Below are 13,914 nucleotides of genomic sequence, written 5' to 3' on the forward strand. Positions count from 1 at the left end.
CACCACCTTTTTTAAACCAGCCACCGACGCATCCCAAAGAAAGCTGGATTGTACGCTCACTTCTCCTCCTCGGCCTGCCCCCCTCCGCTCCACCTAGCTAAGTTTGTGGCTCCGAGAAGAGGTTCTTCTCCCTCCGTGATCCTTGCGGCGCCTCCTGGAACGGCAGGGCTCCTCTCCGCCCAAAGGTCACCGCTCATCCTCTCCTAGGGTTTTGATCGCAGAAAATCCTGGAGCGGCAGCCTGCAGGGGAACATCTCCGTCCGTCCGTCTCTTTCTCTGAGCACCCGGCTGGGAAAATTTGCATCTCCCCCCTCCCCGTGTGTGTGTTTGTGTGTGTATCTGTGTGTGTGGAAAGGCTTAAGGGATCCCTGGTGATTGCAACCTGGCCGGTTTCCTTTACCACTTACCGGAAGTTGCTCCTTGTTCCCTCCACCTCAAAAGTCCGGGAGCGTGGCTGCTGATGCCGTGCCCGCATCCTCCGGGGGCACATCTGGACTGGCCAGAGCTGGAGACCAGATTCAGCAGTCCCAGCCGGCGTTGGCCTTTACCAGGAGAGGAGCCCTTGCCTTGCAGGGTTGGGTAGGGGCGCGCCTGTGCGCCGTTCTTCTGATGGGACCCAGGCCTCTCTGCCCCCCTTTAAGCATTTCCGATGGGACCCCCGCATACTCTCTTCCCTCCCGGGGCTTGAAAATTGCCGAATAACCCACGCGCCAGCCAGCCGACCAAACAGGACACTTCCCCGGGGCAATTTAGGAAGAGAAAGGTGGAGAGTGTGTGCCGGGCGCGCGCGCGGGCGCGGGCGCGCGTGTGTGAGTGGGGAGCGAGGTGAACTTCTTTCCCCAGCCAACTCCGCTTTCCTCTTGGCGAGGGGATCCGATTTTAGGGAGAGAGAGGGAGGCGGCGGCGGAGTTGGGAGAGTTGGGAGAAGCGTGGGCGGTTGGGTGGGCTCCCCGCGGCCTCCGCGCTCCTCGGTCCGCGGAGCTGGTCCCCGAGCCGCCCTCCGGCTCCTGGCAGGCGAGTCCGGGCTGCCTGGGGAGGTGCCGTTGATGGCCCTGCGCGCCGGGACAGCTTGGTTTGGGCAGGTCTTGCGCAGAGTTTGCCAGCTGCAGGCTCCGTGGTCCCGGCGCTCCAGCAGCCTGCTGTGCTTGTCTGCCTCCTCGGAGCCCGAGCAAGGGGGCGGCGAGCCGCTTCACCAGCCGCCGCCGCCGCCGCCACAGCGGCAGAAGCAGCCGCGACTTCAGCACCAAGGACAGCAGCCTCGCGGAGGGAGCCCCGGTCGCCCCGCGCAGCGCGCCTCGCTGGGCGGCTGCCCCTGCTGCACCCTGTCGGATCCGCGGGCAGCAAGGGGGGGACATGGTCCCCTCCGTGGGCCCTTCCTGGCGGCTATGAAGAGGCAGAACGTGCGCACCTTATCGCTCATCCTCTGCACGTTCACCTACCTGCTTGTGGGGGCGGCTGTCTTCGACGCTCTGGAGTCCGACCACGAGATGCGCGAGGAGGAGCAGCTGAAAGCCGAGGAGACCCGGCTCAAGGGGAAATACAACATCACCAACGACGACTACCAGCAGCTGGAGGAGATCATCATGCAGTCGGAGCCCCACCGGGCTGGGGTCCAGTGGAAGTTCGCGGGGTCTTTCTACTTTGCCATCACCGTCATCACCACCATAGGTGAGTCCTCCCGACGGGGCTGGAAGGTTGTGGGGTGCCAAGAGCGGGAAAGGACGTGGATGAGACAGGATGCGAAGAGGGGAAGGTCTTATGGGTGGGCTCCCAAAGTTTGGAGGCCTGGCCTTCTCCGGAAAATCAGAGAAAGTGATAAGAAGAGACAGATATCTGCGATCTGTTGCTTCCAAGAGTTTGGCTGTGTGAGATGAAAGGGAAGTATGCACTAAAAGATCCGTGTGTGTGTGTGTGTGTGTGTGTGTGTGTGTGTGTGTAGGCGTGTGTGTGGAGTTGGACAATTGTAGGATTTCCAGGCTTCCACAAGAAAAGGCTTAGAAGTCTATCCAAGGGAGGGCTGATTCCAAAAGTTGGGATACCAAAAGAGAAGTAAGTTGCTCTTTTGACAGTATGATGTCACTTGAATCTTTCTGCTTATACTTGTGGGACTTTCCCCCCTGCTCCAGATCAGGTTCCTTTACAGAATTGGAAGGAGTTTTGAATGTAGTAGAGAAAAGTGGCTGGGAATGAACCTTGCACAAATCTTTGGAGCAATTGCACTTGGAATACTGTGGTCATTTCTGGTCACCTTACCTGAAAAAGGACATTATTCAGTTGGAAAAGATACAGAAAAGGGCAACAAAAAAAATCAGTGGACTGAAACAGTGGCTACCACAACTGGGACTGTTCAGCTTAGAAAAAGGGTGAGGAAGAGGAGATATGCTAGAGGTGTTTAAGATAATGCATTGTGTGGAGAAAGTGGAGAATTTTTCTTCTCTCGCATAGTACTTGAACCCAGGGTGATCCCTTGCAGCTGATGGATGGGAAGTTTAGCACAGATAAAAGGAAGTCCTTCTTCACACAGTGTATTATTAAACTATGGAATTCGCTGCCATGGGAAGTGGTGAGGGCCGCCAATCTGGATGGCTTCAACAGGGGATTGGACAGAGTCATGAGGGAGGAGGTGATCTGTGGCTACTAGCCCTGCTGGCTATGTGCTACCTTCATTACCAGAGGTGGTGTGCCTGCATATGCCAGTGTCTGGGGAGCCTGGATAGGAGGAGGTCTTGCACCCCTCCTGCTGGAGGGATCCTGTGGGCAGCTGCTTGGCCACTGCATGGATGGGGTGCTGGAGTAGCTGGATCTTGCGTCTGATCCAGCGGGGCTTTTCCTTTGCTCTTATGGAACTTTTGCAAGGGAATTATGTGCTGCTAGTAGCTCTTCCACCTATGACTGGGGGACAGTAAGGTAATGTACGAGTTTTTAATAGGAATTCTCAGGGCAGGCGCAAGCAATCGTTAGTAGCTTTCAAACTTTAACTTGGAAGTCCGATGGAAAAATGGCATTTCAAGGATGATGATGATGAGTCAAGGTTTTAAAGAACTGCAGTCCAATGTACATTTACTTAGGAATCGCTTCTTTTGAATTCTCTTGGGGAAAGTGCATACAATGAGCTTCAGGTATCTTTTGAAACTCAGTTTCAACCTAGGGAGAAATAGCCATGATTTCTAATCTTCCAGCCACTTAATCAGGAAAGTCCTAGTGAACTAAACTGGAATCTCCACAAATAAATAGTTTGAGGACTGAAACCTACATTAGTATACTAGAACCCAAACAACTTGACAGACATTTTACTCTTTCTCATTCTTCGCTATGGAAATGGGGAGAATTTTCTCAGAGGTTTTCTTGACAACTGCAGTTGTAACAAGCCACTAAATGTGCTGCTTTTCTCCCATCTGCTCATACATTCTTTGGAGTGTGCACCTGACTTGGCCACAGCTAAAAACGAGACTTGCCAAACTATGAATAGCTAGTCCACTCAGCAAAATGACCATCAATGGAGAATTTGCCACTCCTTAACTTTATCTAGAGCTCTCAGAAATCTTTTAAACCAGTGCAGGGCAATTTGTGACCATCCATATGTTTTGACCTACAAATCCCATGATTCCTCATTGTGGAATTGCCTATGGCGGCAAAAACATCTGGAGGGGCAAAACCTGCTCACACATGTTCAGAGATGACAGTTTTGTTGAATACCTGAAGGAGGTTTGGCAATAGAGTATTTTGCTTGTGGTAAAAAGGTTGAATCTTCCAGTGGAAGTTTTCTTCTCCCTTACAGCAAAAGCCAATTTGATTGACTGACCAGTTCATCTCTAAGGTTCCCAGTAGGGAGTGCGGAAACAAACTTTGCAATCACAGCTGATGAATAGAAGCCAGTGCAGATAAATAGGGTGTACTAAATGAGGCCTAAAGAAAGAAGGAGCAGCATGAGCTGGCCAGAGAATGGCTAGTGAAGGAAACTAAGGCAAAGGGCAGAAGGTGTTGGGGTCAGAGGGGAGGATGTTTTGTTGCTTAGCTATGTAGACATCAGCAGAAATGGATGTTAATGATGAGATGAAGAGTAACCGACGGCTGAATCAACTTCTTTATTTTAAAAGACTGTCTCCTTTTTATGCTTGCAGATAACCTTTGTATGCCTCTAAACTCTGCTCTGTAGTCTCAGTTATAAAAAGTCTGTGTAAGAAGTGAGAGGGTAGACATTTTCCTGTCAAGTACTATCTAATAAATGACTGATGGTCTGAACCTTAACCATTGTTTTGGGTTTCTATTTTTATGGATTGGTTTTTCTTCAACAATAGGAAACCCAACTCCAGAAAAAAATGTATTTGCTGGACTTTTATCTGCATTGATCTTCTTGCATTGATCTCTTCAGTGCTTGCTTTATCACTTTCTAGTCTGTACAAATATTGTGTGTGTGTGTGTTTATTTGATGAACTAATGACAATGTCCCACAAGATACCCTGAAGGGCCACATAGGGTCAAATCAATGCAATAGTTGATTTATTAATTAGGCATCGGTTGCATTTTATGGGGTAGGGTTTGAAGTAATAGAACAATGTTGTGAGGAGAGATCTACAGAACTGGGCATGTTGAGCCTTGAGAAGAGAAGACTGAGAGGAGATAGGGTAGTGCTTTAGAAGTCCTTGAAGGGCTGTCACACAGAAGAAGGCCAGAATCTCTTCTTGGCCATCCCAGAGTGCAGGACATGGAATAACGGGCTCAAGTTCCGGGAAGCCATCAGGAAGAACCTCCGGATTGTTAGAGCAGTCTGACAATGGAACCCATGGCTTAGCGAGGTTGTGCGCTCTCTCACCCTGGAGGCCTTCAAGGTGCAACTGGGCAGCCAACAGAGAGGGATGGCTTAACTTGGTGTCCTGCACCAGCAGGAGGTTGGGCCTGATGGCCTTCTTGGCCCCTTCAGACTCTACTATTCTATGATTCTATAATCAAGAGAGGTGCTATCATTTAAAATATTAGCTCTTGTTATCACCAGTGTAAATATTATCCTGCAAAATGCTGTCAGTTTTTGTTAGAAAGTCCATTTTATGTTCGGAACTGTCAAAAATGTCATTTTTGCATTCAGATTTTGAGTTTCTTACCTGAGGCAGTACATTGGTTGCCGAACGGATAGCATGACACATGTATGGAGAATGTCTTCATCTGGATAAAAAGAAGAAAGGCATGTTTTCTATGGTCTCTGTTGTTTATCTTGTTAAAGCCTTTCCTTGCACTTCAGCTTACCCACATTCTTACAACAAGGTTTCCTCACAGAATTCAAAATCTAAATGGTTTTTATTATTAAGAATTAGCTATTTATAAGCACTGAGTTGGAGTCAGATTCACCCAGTGAAATATAAATCACGTTGATGTCAATGGGACAAGTCAGCCACAGCTTAGCTTCCGTCCCATTGATTGCAATCAACTCTAGCCTGTATGAGACCACGTGAAAATATATCAGCTATTTATCAGTTTTGGGTTAACGGTTATCTTTTTAAGTGTTATCTTTCTGTTTTCTTAATTCCAGTTCAGCAATTTTAGACCTGCAGAAAAAAAATATACTGAAGTTTTAAGAAAATATCCTGCAGTGAAATGAAGTGTGTAGCTTTGGCTGAATTTTTTTTGGCATTGTTTCTATTTTTAAACTAACCTTGAAGACATTGCTCTCTCACACTTTGTTCTCTCTCTTTCTGAAATCACCCCAGTACAATTCATGAACGATTCATGCTTCGTGTATTAACGGGAGACCCACAGTGTCTCAGTGGGGTAGAGCTGGGGGAATGTTTCTTGATATTGGAATCTGAAATGCCCTTGTTTGACATCATAGTCAATATGGCACTTCATTGTAAGATTGGCGTCTTATGAAAGTTTTCCAGGTAGGTGGGGAAGGCCGACCTCCAAGTAGTTTCCCAAAGCTGAGCTGATCCAGGTGCTGAATTTGACATGAGGCAACAAGAGAGCTGCTTAAATCTTCCTGATTGTTTGCTCAAAATAGTTCCAAGCCTGTCTGGCATCCAAAACATTCAGCTTCTTCCAAAATGCTGTGTGTGTTTTATTATCTATGGCACCTTTTAGAATTGGATTATCATTAAAAAATATAGGATGGCATCAGTGTGTATTATGCTACTTTACAGTATAAAGGGAAAAACCATGAAGGATGTTGCATTGTAGCTTTCGGCAGGGAATAAAAGAGAGTGCAGGGAAGTGCATAACGAATTTGAGCAAATACTTGTATTCTATTGTACTCTTGTTGAAGCTGGGAATCAACCATTCAAGGTTGCTGAAATTAAGGGTTAAGGACTGAAATGAATACTTCATGAAGCAAAACCTGCAGTCTTTCATGGCTTGGGGTCCTCCATGTGTTAGCCAAGTGAAGTTTCCTCAGCATGATGTTCTGTTCAAATGATGGGTTCAGAAGGCAACAGCCAGAAACAAGTTTTCCCCTGTGCTTGTCCCCAGAGGATTCATATTAACATATGAAGCTCTCTTGGGTATCTTTTGTGAGGAGTTGTAAGGCACCTCTTCTCTTTGGGCTTTCTATGGCTGTGTGACAAGCATCGTAGGGTACAGATGAGATGCAGTCCTCAGTTTTTAAGAGGTTAGATCTAGACTTAAGCAGGTTTAAACACGTCAAATAATGTGAGACTTAATTATTTAAATCACTACACCTGGACTATTTAGTCAGTAGTTTTTGAGGAGAGCTTTGCAGGAGGACAGAGAGAGATTTATGGGATCATATTTTGGAACTTTATACAGTGCTTAATATATTCTTATTTCATATCCCAAAAAGATAGCGGCAAGGAAATCTGTATTAAGCTCAAATGAATTTTGAGTTCTGTGACCTGCAGATTCCACAGCAGTCTGGATTTTTCCAAGTTGATAAATTTTGTGGACTTCTGAATTGGATTGGGGTTTTTTTTGGCACTTTGGGAGAGAATTTGTGCAAATTTGTACCAGCACCAGTGTGGATTAGTGCATTTGTGCAGTAATGATCATTTGTACTAATGCAAATTGTTGCTGTTAGTCGCGAAGTCGTGTCCAACCCATTGAGACCCCATGGACAACATTCCTCCAGGCCTTCCTGTCCTCCACCATCCACCGGAGTCCACTTAAGCTCACATAATGCAAATTAGCATTACTGTAAATTTGCTCACATACAGGAAAATTCCAGCAAAAAGTCTGATTCTTTCTATGAATGGATGAGGGAATGGATGATTGCTGAGAATCCACAAATTACAGGCAGAACATATATTTAGCTGTATATGCTCAGTATATCCCTACTACATTTTTACTCTGTGGGTTTGTCACTGAACATGTATTTCACAGGTGCCCAATCCCCAATCCCTATCAGGGCAGTATATTTGCTTCCACTCAAGGGTTTCCTGCATTCACATACCACAGATCTAAAAGAGCAGCATGTGAAACAATTCCACATATATGCTTGTGCCAACTCTGTAAGCTCTTTGATAGTCACAGAGTGCATTTCTCCTGGGAAAGCAGTTTTGGGATGGGGCAATCTGATGAGGTAAATTGCTGGTTGGATTAGGAATTCTTCCCGCCCCCCGCTCACCATACATCCATTGATTTCCTCCCTTCAATTCCTTTCCAATTCACCTTCTTTTTCATCAACTGGAAATCCAGCTGTTTTGATATCCTGGCTATCAGTAATGGAGCCAGGGCTGGACTTTGGGGCCAAAAACCGGGACCCCAAAACCCATTCCTGCTCCCCCTGCAATAAATACACTCTCTGAGCTGCAGGTGATGAGAACAATCAGGGCAGCAAAAGCAACCTTAATTTTTTTTCTTGTCATCGTGATGAGGCTTTGATTTAAGTGTTTTTAGAATGCAGAATTGTACATGCCCAGATGTGATGATGATGGTTAAGTGGGAAGCAGGGTTGGAAAACTGCTGCTCTTGTTCTGAGAGATCTGGCAAATAGAAGCAATTGTAAAAGCAGTTGCAGGTGGAAGGGTGGAGACCTATTTGCTCTTTGCTTCATGGTTGGTGATCAGCCAACTGCACCACGGTGGGCTCTGTAGGCATGTTAATGGCAAGAAATAAAACCAAGGTTACAAGTAACTCTCATATTTTCTGGACACCAGTTTCTCCCCCCAAATTGTCTTGTCTTATTGTTGTCTTGCAGCCAAGGTGTGGCACATGGGCATTTATTTTCATGAGTCTGCTGGCTATGTGCATTTTTGGAGTGAGTATTAACTGCAGGTTCAAGCTCAGCTGCGATTTCAACCATATCTTCTTGCATGGCGCATTCTGCATGTGTCAACTGTTCTATGGGTTGGATGTGATCCTGAGGTCTTTATTATGGACCACAATCCAAATTCTTCCAATAGCTGATTAGAGAGCATTCGGCTGGAAAGCCATGCAGATGGGATAGGACGTTGGCCAGGTTGTGTTTCTTGTTGAGCCTCGCTTTGTGCTGCTTGGGTATGAGTAATACAGTGGATCTGCCTTCGCTGCAGCTTCCATTTGCTGTGCAGAAGCGATCCAGTTCCACAGATATTGACTCTCCAGTTGCTAGACATTTCCTGTTCATCAGAAATGATGAAAGACCCTGGGAAAGTATAAAAGAAGTGTGTGTGGGAATCAGAAGGCTTTCTAGCTCAAAAGCACTTGCCCATGTTTGGGGATTCATCCAAACAGAGTTCATTCTTGCATGCATTAAGCACAAGTAGAAATTTTTCCATGTGGTAAGAAGTTTGGCTAATTTGTCAACTTCAGCACTGACACAAGCCCCGAGTATTTATTTCATTTCCAAAATGATCCTTCCAAAATAAGAAAGAATGTGTGTGCATTTTTGTAGAGATGTTCGTGCAAGCTGCTTTCTAATGTTTTCCTCCTGTCACAGTATAGAAAATATATCATTGTATTCCACTGGGAGTTTGAAATGTTCTCATGAAATTTTCATTATTTGGAGGTTCAGAAAAGTTTCCCAGAAATTAAGAGAATTTGTTTCTTTACTGCTTACTTCATTTGTTTTTCATTGTTCCAGTTCTGAACATTCTGAATCATGACACTGGCTTGTTACCAAGCAAACCATTGGTTCTGTCTCGGTTCCACCCCTGCATACCTTCATCAGCTTTTCCTATTCTGCTGCTGATAAGAAGTTCATCTTGCATAAGAATTGCATGACTAATTTAGGCAAAAGCTCAGCCATCCCACTACTGCAGTTTCTATCAGTTGCAAGTCAGAGGCTTTTGAATGGGCAGCAGCGTGGAAATATGGGAGTCTAGGGTATATTGCCTCTCAACATGGATATGTCATTAAGCCAGCCTGGCAAATAGCTCTTGATAAGCTTAGATTTCTTCCTCTCTCCATTGCTCTGTGCTGAGCTGCCCTTTCTCATGCCCTGTTTCTTTTGAGCTTTTCAATCATCTTTAGGATTTAGAGCAAGATGGGGGTGCCTGTTGGTTTCTTCAATACCGGCCCAGATTATTGCCCAGGATTGTCTCCTGGGATTGACAGCAGCTGTCTGAGGTCCCCTGTTCAAGGTCCTTCATCGAATCATAAGATTACTGACTTGAAAGGGGCCATCTGGGCCAGAAGTCCAACCCCTGCTGAGTGCAGAAATTGAGTTTAAAGCACCCAGGGCAGATGGCTGTTCAGTCTTTGCTTGAACACTTCCAGTGACAGAGAGCCCAAAGCCTTCATGTTCTGATTGCTCTGTCCACTAGGAAGGTTGTCCTGATGTTCCTCAAAATTTCTGAAACTTAAGTCCATTATTTTGCACCTCACAAATCAGAATGATAGAAGGTAGGAGGCATCCTCCATGCCATCCCTTCATACAGCCTTCTACGATTTGGTGCCCCACAGATGTTTGGGATTTAACTCCTGTAGTCCCTGACCATTGGCCCACAAGGGGTCCCAAGCAACTGGAGGACATCAGGTGGGCACCAGTTCCTTTTAACTGTAGTGGCCTTTTGTGTGCAGAAGCTGTGCTTTCCTGCTGGACAAGGCAAACTCCTGGTGTGTTGTGTGTGCTCTGTGTCCCAGCTCCAGAGAGCTTCTGCTACCTTTATGGATACCTGTGTAGAGCAAAGCAAGCAGGAAGGAAGCCAGACGCTGGCCAGGATCAGAGCTATGATAAGGAGGGACACACAGGTATGACAGTGGAGGCAGGCATGGGGTTGATCTCACGGCTGCTCTTCAAATGTGGCTGCATTCAGAGCCACTTGGTATGTGTTATGGACTGGGCTGGCAGGATCGCGGAGGGCTCAGAAAGAGCCAGGCTAGACTCAGGGTACCTGTGGGGAAGTTGGGGAGGCCTGTGGGTGGCTGGATAAGAATGCTTTGCATTTGAAAAGGGCATTCTTCAGGGACTCAAGATGGATCCACGTGGGTTGCATGTGGGGCAATATTTTGCATGGATATCCATGGGAACACAGCAGAAGCTGCTTCCCGCCTCTCAGCACTTGCAGGATTTTTGTTCCTGAGCATGGACGACTTGGGTCCTTTTATGTGCTGGTATGGAATTCTGCAATCTCGAGATACAAACAAGAACCCAGAAAGGTCCCTAGAGTCAAAGTGAGCAAGCAAAGTTCTGGAAGGCTGAAGCTTCAGGAACCTTGGCTCAGCAACCTTGTGATTGCTCATAAACTGTAAGAAAGCCAATCTCTCTTTCCCCTCCGCCCTGCCTCCATAGCACCCTCCCACACCCTGATCTGCAATACCGGGGGATAACAATATTAACTTATCTCACAGAGTTACTGTAAGGATTACTGAAAATCTTAGGGAGAACTTGGCTGCTTGTCTTGAGAACACAGAAAGCTGCCTTAGAGTGAGTCAAACCCTCTAGCTCAGGATTGGAGATATGGAGTGCCAGATCTTAAGCAGGACTCTCTTCTCCTGCTGGAGATGCCGGCAACTGAACTGGGACCTTCTGCATGGAAGTTCTGTCCTCTCCCACGAAACTGGGCCTGGGTCTCCTGATGACCCCTGAATCTGTGAATGTTCCTGAACTGAGGACTCCTGCGTAAGCATTCCAGGAGAGCCTTCCACTTGGCTTGCTCGATGCTGAAATCCAGTGGTGAATGGAAGATTGGAACCCCTTATTTCAGCTGAACAATTCCCTGGCATCTGCAGCTCTACTGGAGGTGCTGGGATCAAACCTGGGACTTTCTGCATGGAAATCAAGCCCCCTCTGCTCTTGCTCCTTCCTTCCCAATGAATTCATTTCCTCCTACCAGAGAACTTCAACTGTGGGGTGGTATAGAAATGAAATCTTCCTCTTCTTATTAGGAAGAACAAAGCATTCCTAAGCTGCAAAGAGGAGTACCCTGTTCAGGGTTCCTCTGATAGTCCAGAGCAGGAGTAGAGCTTTCCAAATTCACAGGGTAGAGGTGATTTCAGGCTGTTGCTGGTGGGGATGTGAAAAGGATGCCTTTTCATTCCCCATCTCTCCCCCTCCCATGCTAGCCTATCTTGGTCATGTACCAAGCCTTTAATCCCAGAACTAGTGCATTCCACAATGGTGTTTATTACGATTTCTAGTCCACCATTGAGGGTGGTGCGCTTTTGTTTTATAACTATCTCCCAGTGGGTTCTGGAGAATAAGAAAGGAGGCTGGGTCCTTTTTAATTTTCCTCCTCTAGAAACATCCCAGAAATACCACCGCCATGGGGTAGAGTTGTGTTAACCTCACCGCCTGCATCACTTCAACGTTAATCCGTTTTCTAGGGTGCTTACTAGAAAGAGTTTGATTTTATCAGTTTACCCACTGTGTATGACAGGTAACCTAATATCTCCCAATTTGCAATTAGCCATGGCCTGATTGGATAGACTCACCCAACCTGTCTGACTTCTGGTCCTTCTAGACTCAGCTTTCTTCCCTGTCTGTGTAGGCCCAATTGCTAGCAGCATCTGCAGGTTTTGGGATCTCCCGGGTCTTTTGTTGGTCGTCTTAGTTTTTAAGCATGCCATCCTATTTATGCTTAGACTGAAGAAGTCCCAGGACTCCCAGTGTGCCCCTCCCAGCAAAGCTGCCTGGGAAATGCTGGAAGTTGTAAGACATATTTTCTATGTAAACAATTACAGAACCGTGCCCTATCTTTTAAAAAACAAATGTACGTAGCTGTGTAGCCTGACTGTGCAAAGAACGCCATTTATTTTGGATCCAGAATTGATAGACACTCCATCTCGTGGGCTGGCTATTAGAAGGAATGATTAGTAACCCCTGCAAAGCCTGAGAACACATGTGCTGCTGTTATGTGCCACTCACCGAGAGAAGAGAATGATAGACACATGCAGCTTTTCAAAAAGATACAAGGGAAAGAAAATGGGATGCCATTGTGCCTGGTGGGATTTGAAGTGGCTCCTGGGTCTTCCAAGGTTGAAGATTCCTGATTTGGACAATTTGTTTGATGCTCCTATTTCCATAATGTATTCTGATTGCAACATCTGCTCGCTTATATGTGCCCACAAAATTTCGCTTTCTGTATCAGGGAATTAGGAGTATTTTGGGAATACAGTCTACAGGAATAGCTGCAAATAAATTGGTCCTGTCCCCGTCCCCCCTGCTTTGAAGTGAGCAAGTGTCAGATTGTGTTCCTACTATGGATACCATCACTCGATCATTTCTCAGGCTTTTAGAGGTGATAGCCATACTTGATTTAACATGACAGAACTCTAGTAAACACTGAATATTTCGGGAAGAGAATGCGAGGAGGAGATCGCTATTTTCCTCTTACTCCAAGAGCAACTGAAGCAACTAATGGACTGGATAGAATATGGTTTTCTTTGATCTTTCACATGTGTGGCCCAAGGATGACTGATGGTGGATTTAGATGGGGTGCCAAAAGCAGGTACCTCTGTAGGGCTTTCATGCAGTGAATGTCGTGCTTCATTTTCTGAGCAGCAGCTACCTTGGGCATCAGAAAAATATTCTGCTGTTCTAGCCATTTCCAACTTTCAGGAGCTCTCCAAGGACCCTCCAGGATCAGCATCCAGTGATCCCTCAAATGCAGATGCTTGTACTTTTATTTATTTATTCGATTAAAAAAACTGCATCCAATAGTCCCAACAGAGACTCTCTGGATGATCTAGATCCATGAACAATATTATACATGTTTATACAATAAATAGCAATTAAAAACTAATTACAGTGTAAACTAAAACCAATAAACCTTTGATATTAGTATTTTACAAAAAATTACTTGAACCTGGGCCCACATGTACTCAGAGTATATGCTCTGCTGGTGCAAACTTCTTCATAGGTTCTCAGCTTCTGTGCCAGACCTTATTTGTACTATGCTTGGGATCCTTGAAGTACCCCCTGACCACCATGGGGATGTTTGACTGATGATTTTAGAAACTCCTGCTCACCACCAACAACTAAACGAAACCCTTAGAGATTGGAAGCCCTACAGGGAGATCTAGTATCCCCTAGCTGGGGGGTGAAGAAGTCAAAGGAACTAACATTTATTTATTCATTGTATTCGTATTCTTTTCTTGCATGGAGCCCAAGCTGGCTTTCAAAATCCTCTGTGTACTCTCCATTTTTTTCCATCACAAGAACTTTTAGACTGAGATATATTGGCCCAAAGCCAACTTATGGGCTTCATGGCAGAATGGGGACTATGGGGAGACGATGGGGAGAGGTTGGGTGTCTTCAGTCCAAGTCCAACCTACAACACACTCAAATGATTTTCTAATGAAGGCCCCAGATATGGTCTGAAGGCACAGAAGGCATCTGCCCTGTCGAAGCTAAGCAGGTCTGTGACTGGCCTGAGCTTGGAGGGGGACCACCTGGAAACCACATTGTAGCTCCCCTGAGTTCCTTCATGGGAGGAAGGTGTGGAATAAATATAATAAATTGGTCTAGGTATATCATTAGCTTTCTAGCCCATGTTGTCTACTAGCATGTAGCTCCCAGGCCTTCAGCTTTGGCAGCCCTGCTCAGATCCA

General features: G+C 46.1%; 1 protein-coding gene across 1 annotated transcript in view; it reads left to right on the forward strand.

Moving 5' to 3' along the window:
• Positions 1–1,385: 1,385 nt before the first annotated feature.
• Positions 1,386–13,914, forward strand: part of KCNK9 (potassium two pore domain channel subfamily K member 9) — a 92,836-nt gene continuing 80,307 nt past the window's right edge. Inside the window, exon 1 of the mRNA XM_044452866.1 lies at positions 1,386–1,668. Coding sequence (XP_044308801.1) covers positions 1,386–1,668 — 283 coding nt within the window. The remainder of the gene's footprint in view (positions 1,669–13,914) is intronic.

This window comes from Varanus komodoensis, unplaced genomic scaffold, assembly GCF_004798865.1.
Source record: "Varanus komodoensis strain SLA01 unplaced genomic scaffold, ASM479886v1 scaffold75, whole genome shotgun sequence".
Lineage (NCBI taxonomy): Eukaryota > Metazoa > Chordata > Lepidosauria > Squamata > Varanidae > Varanus > Varanus komodoensis.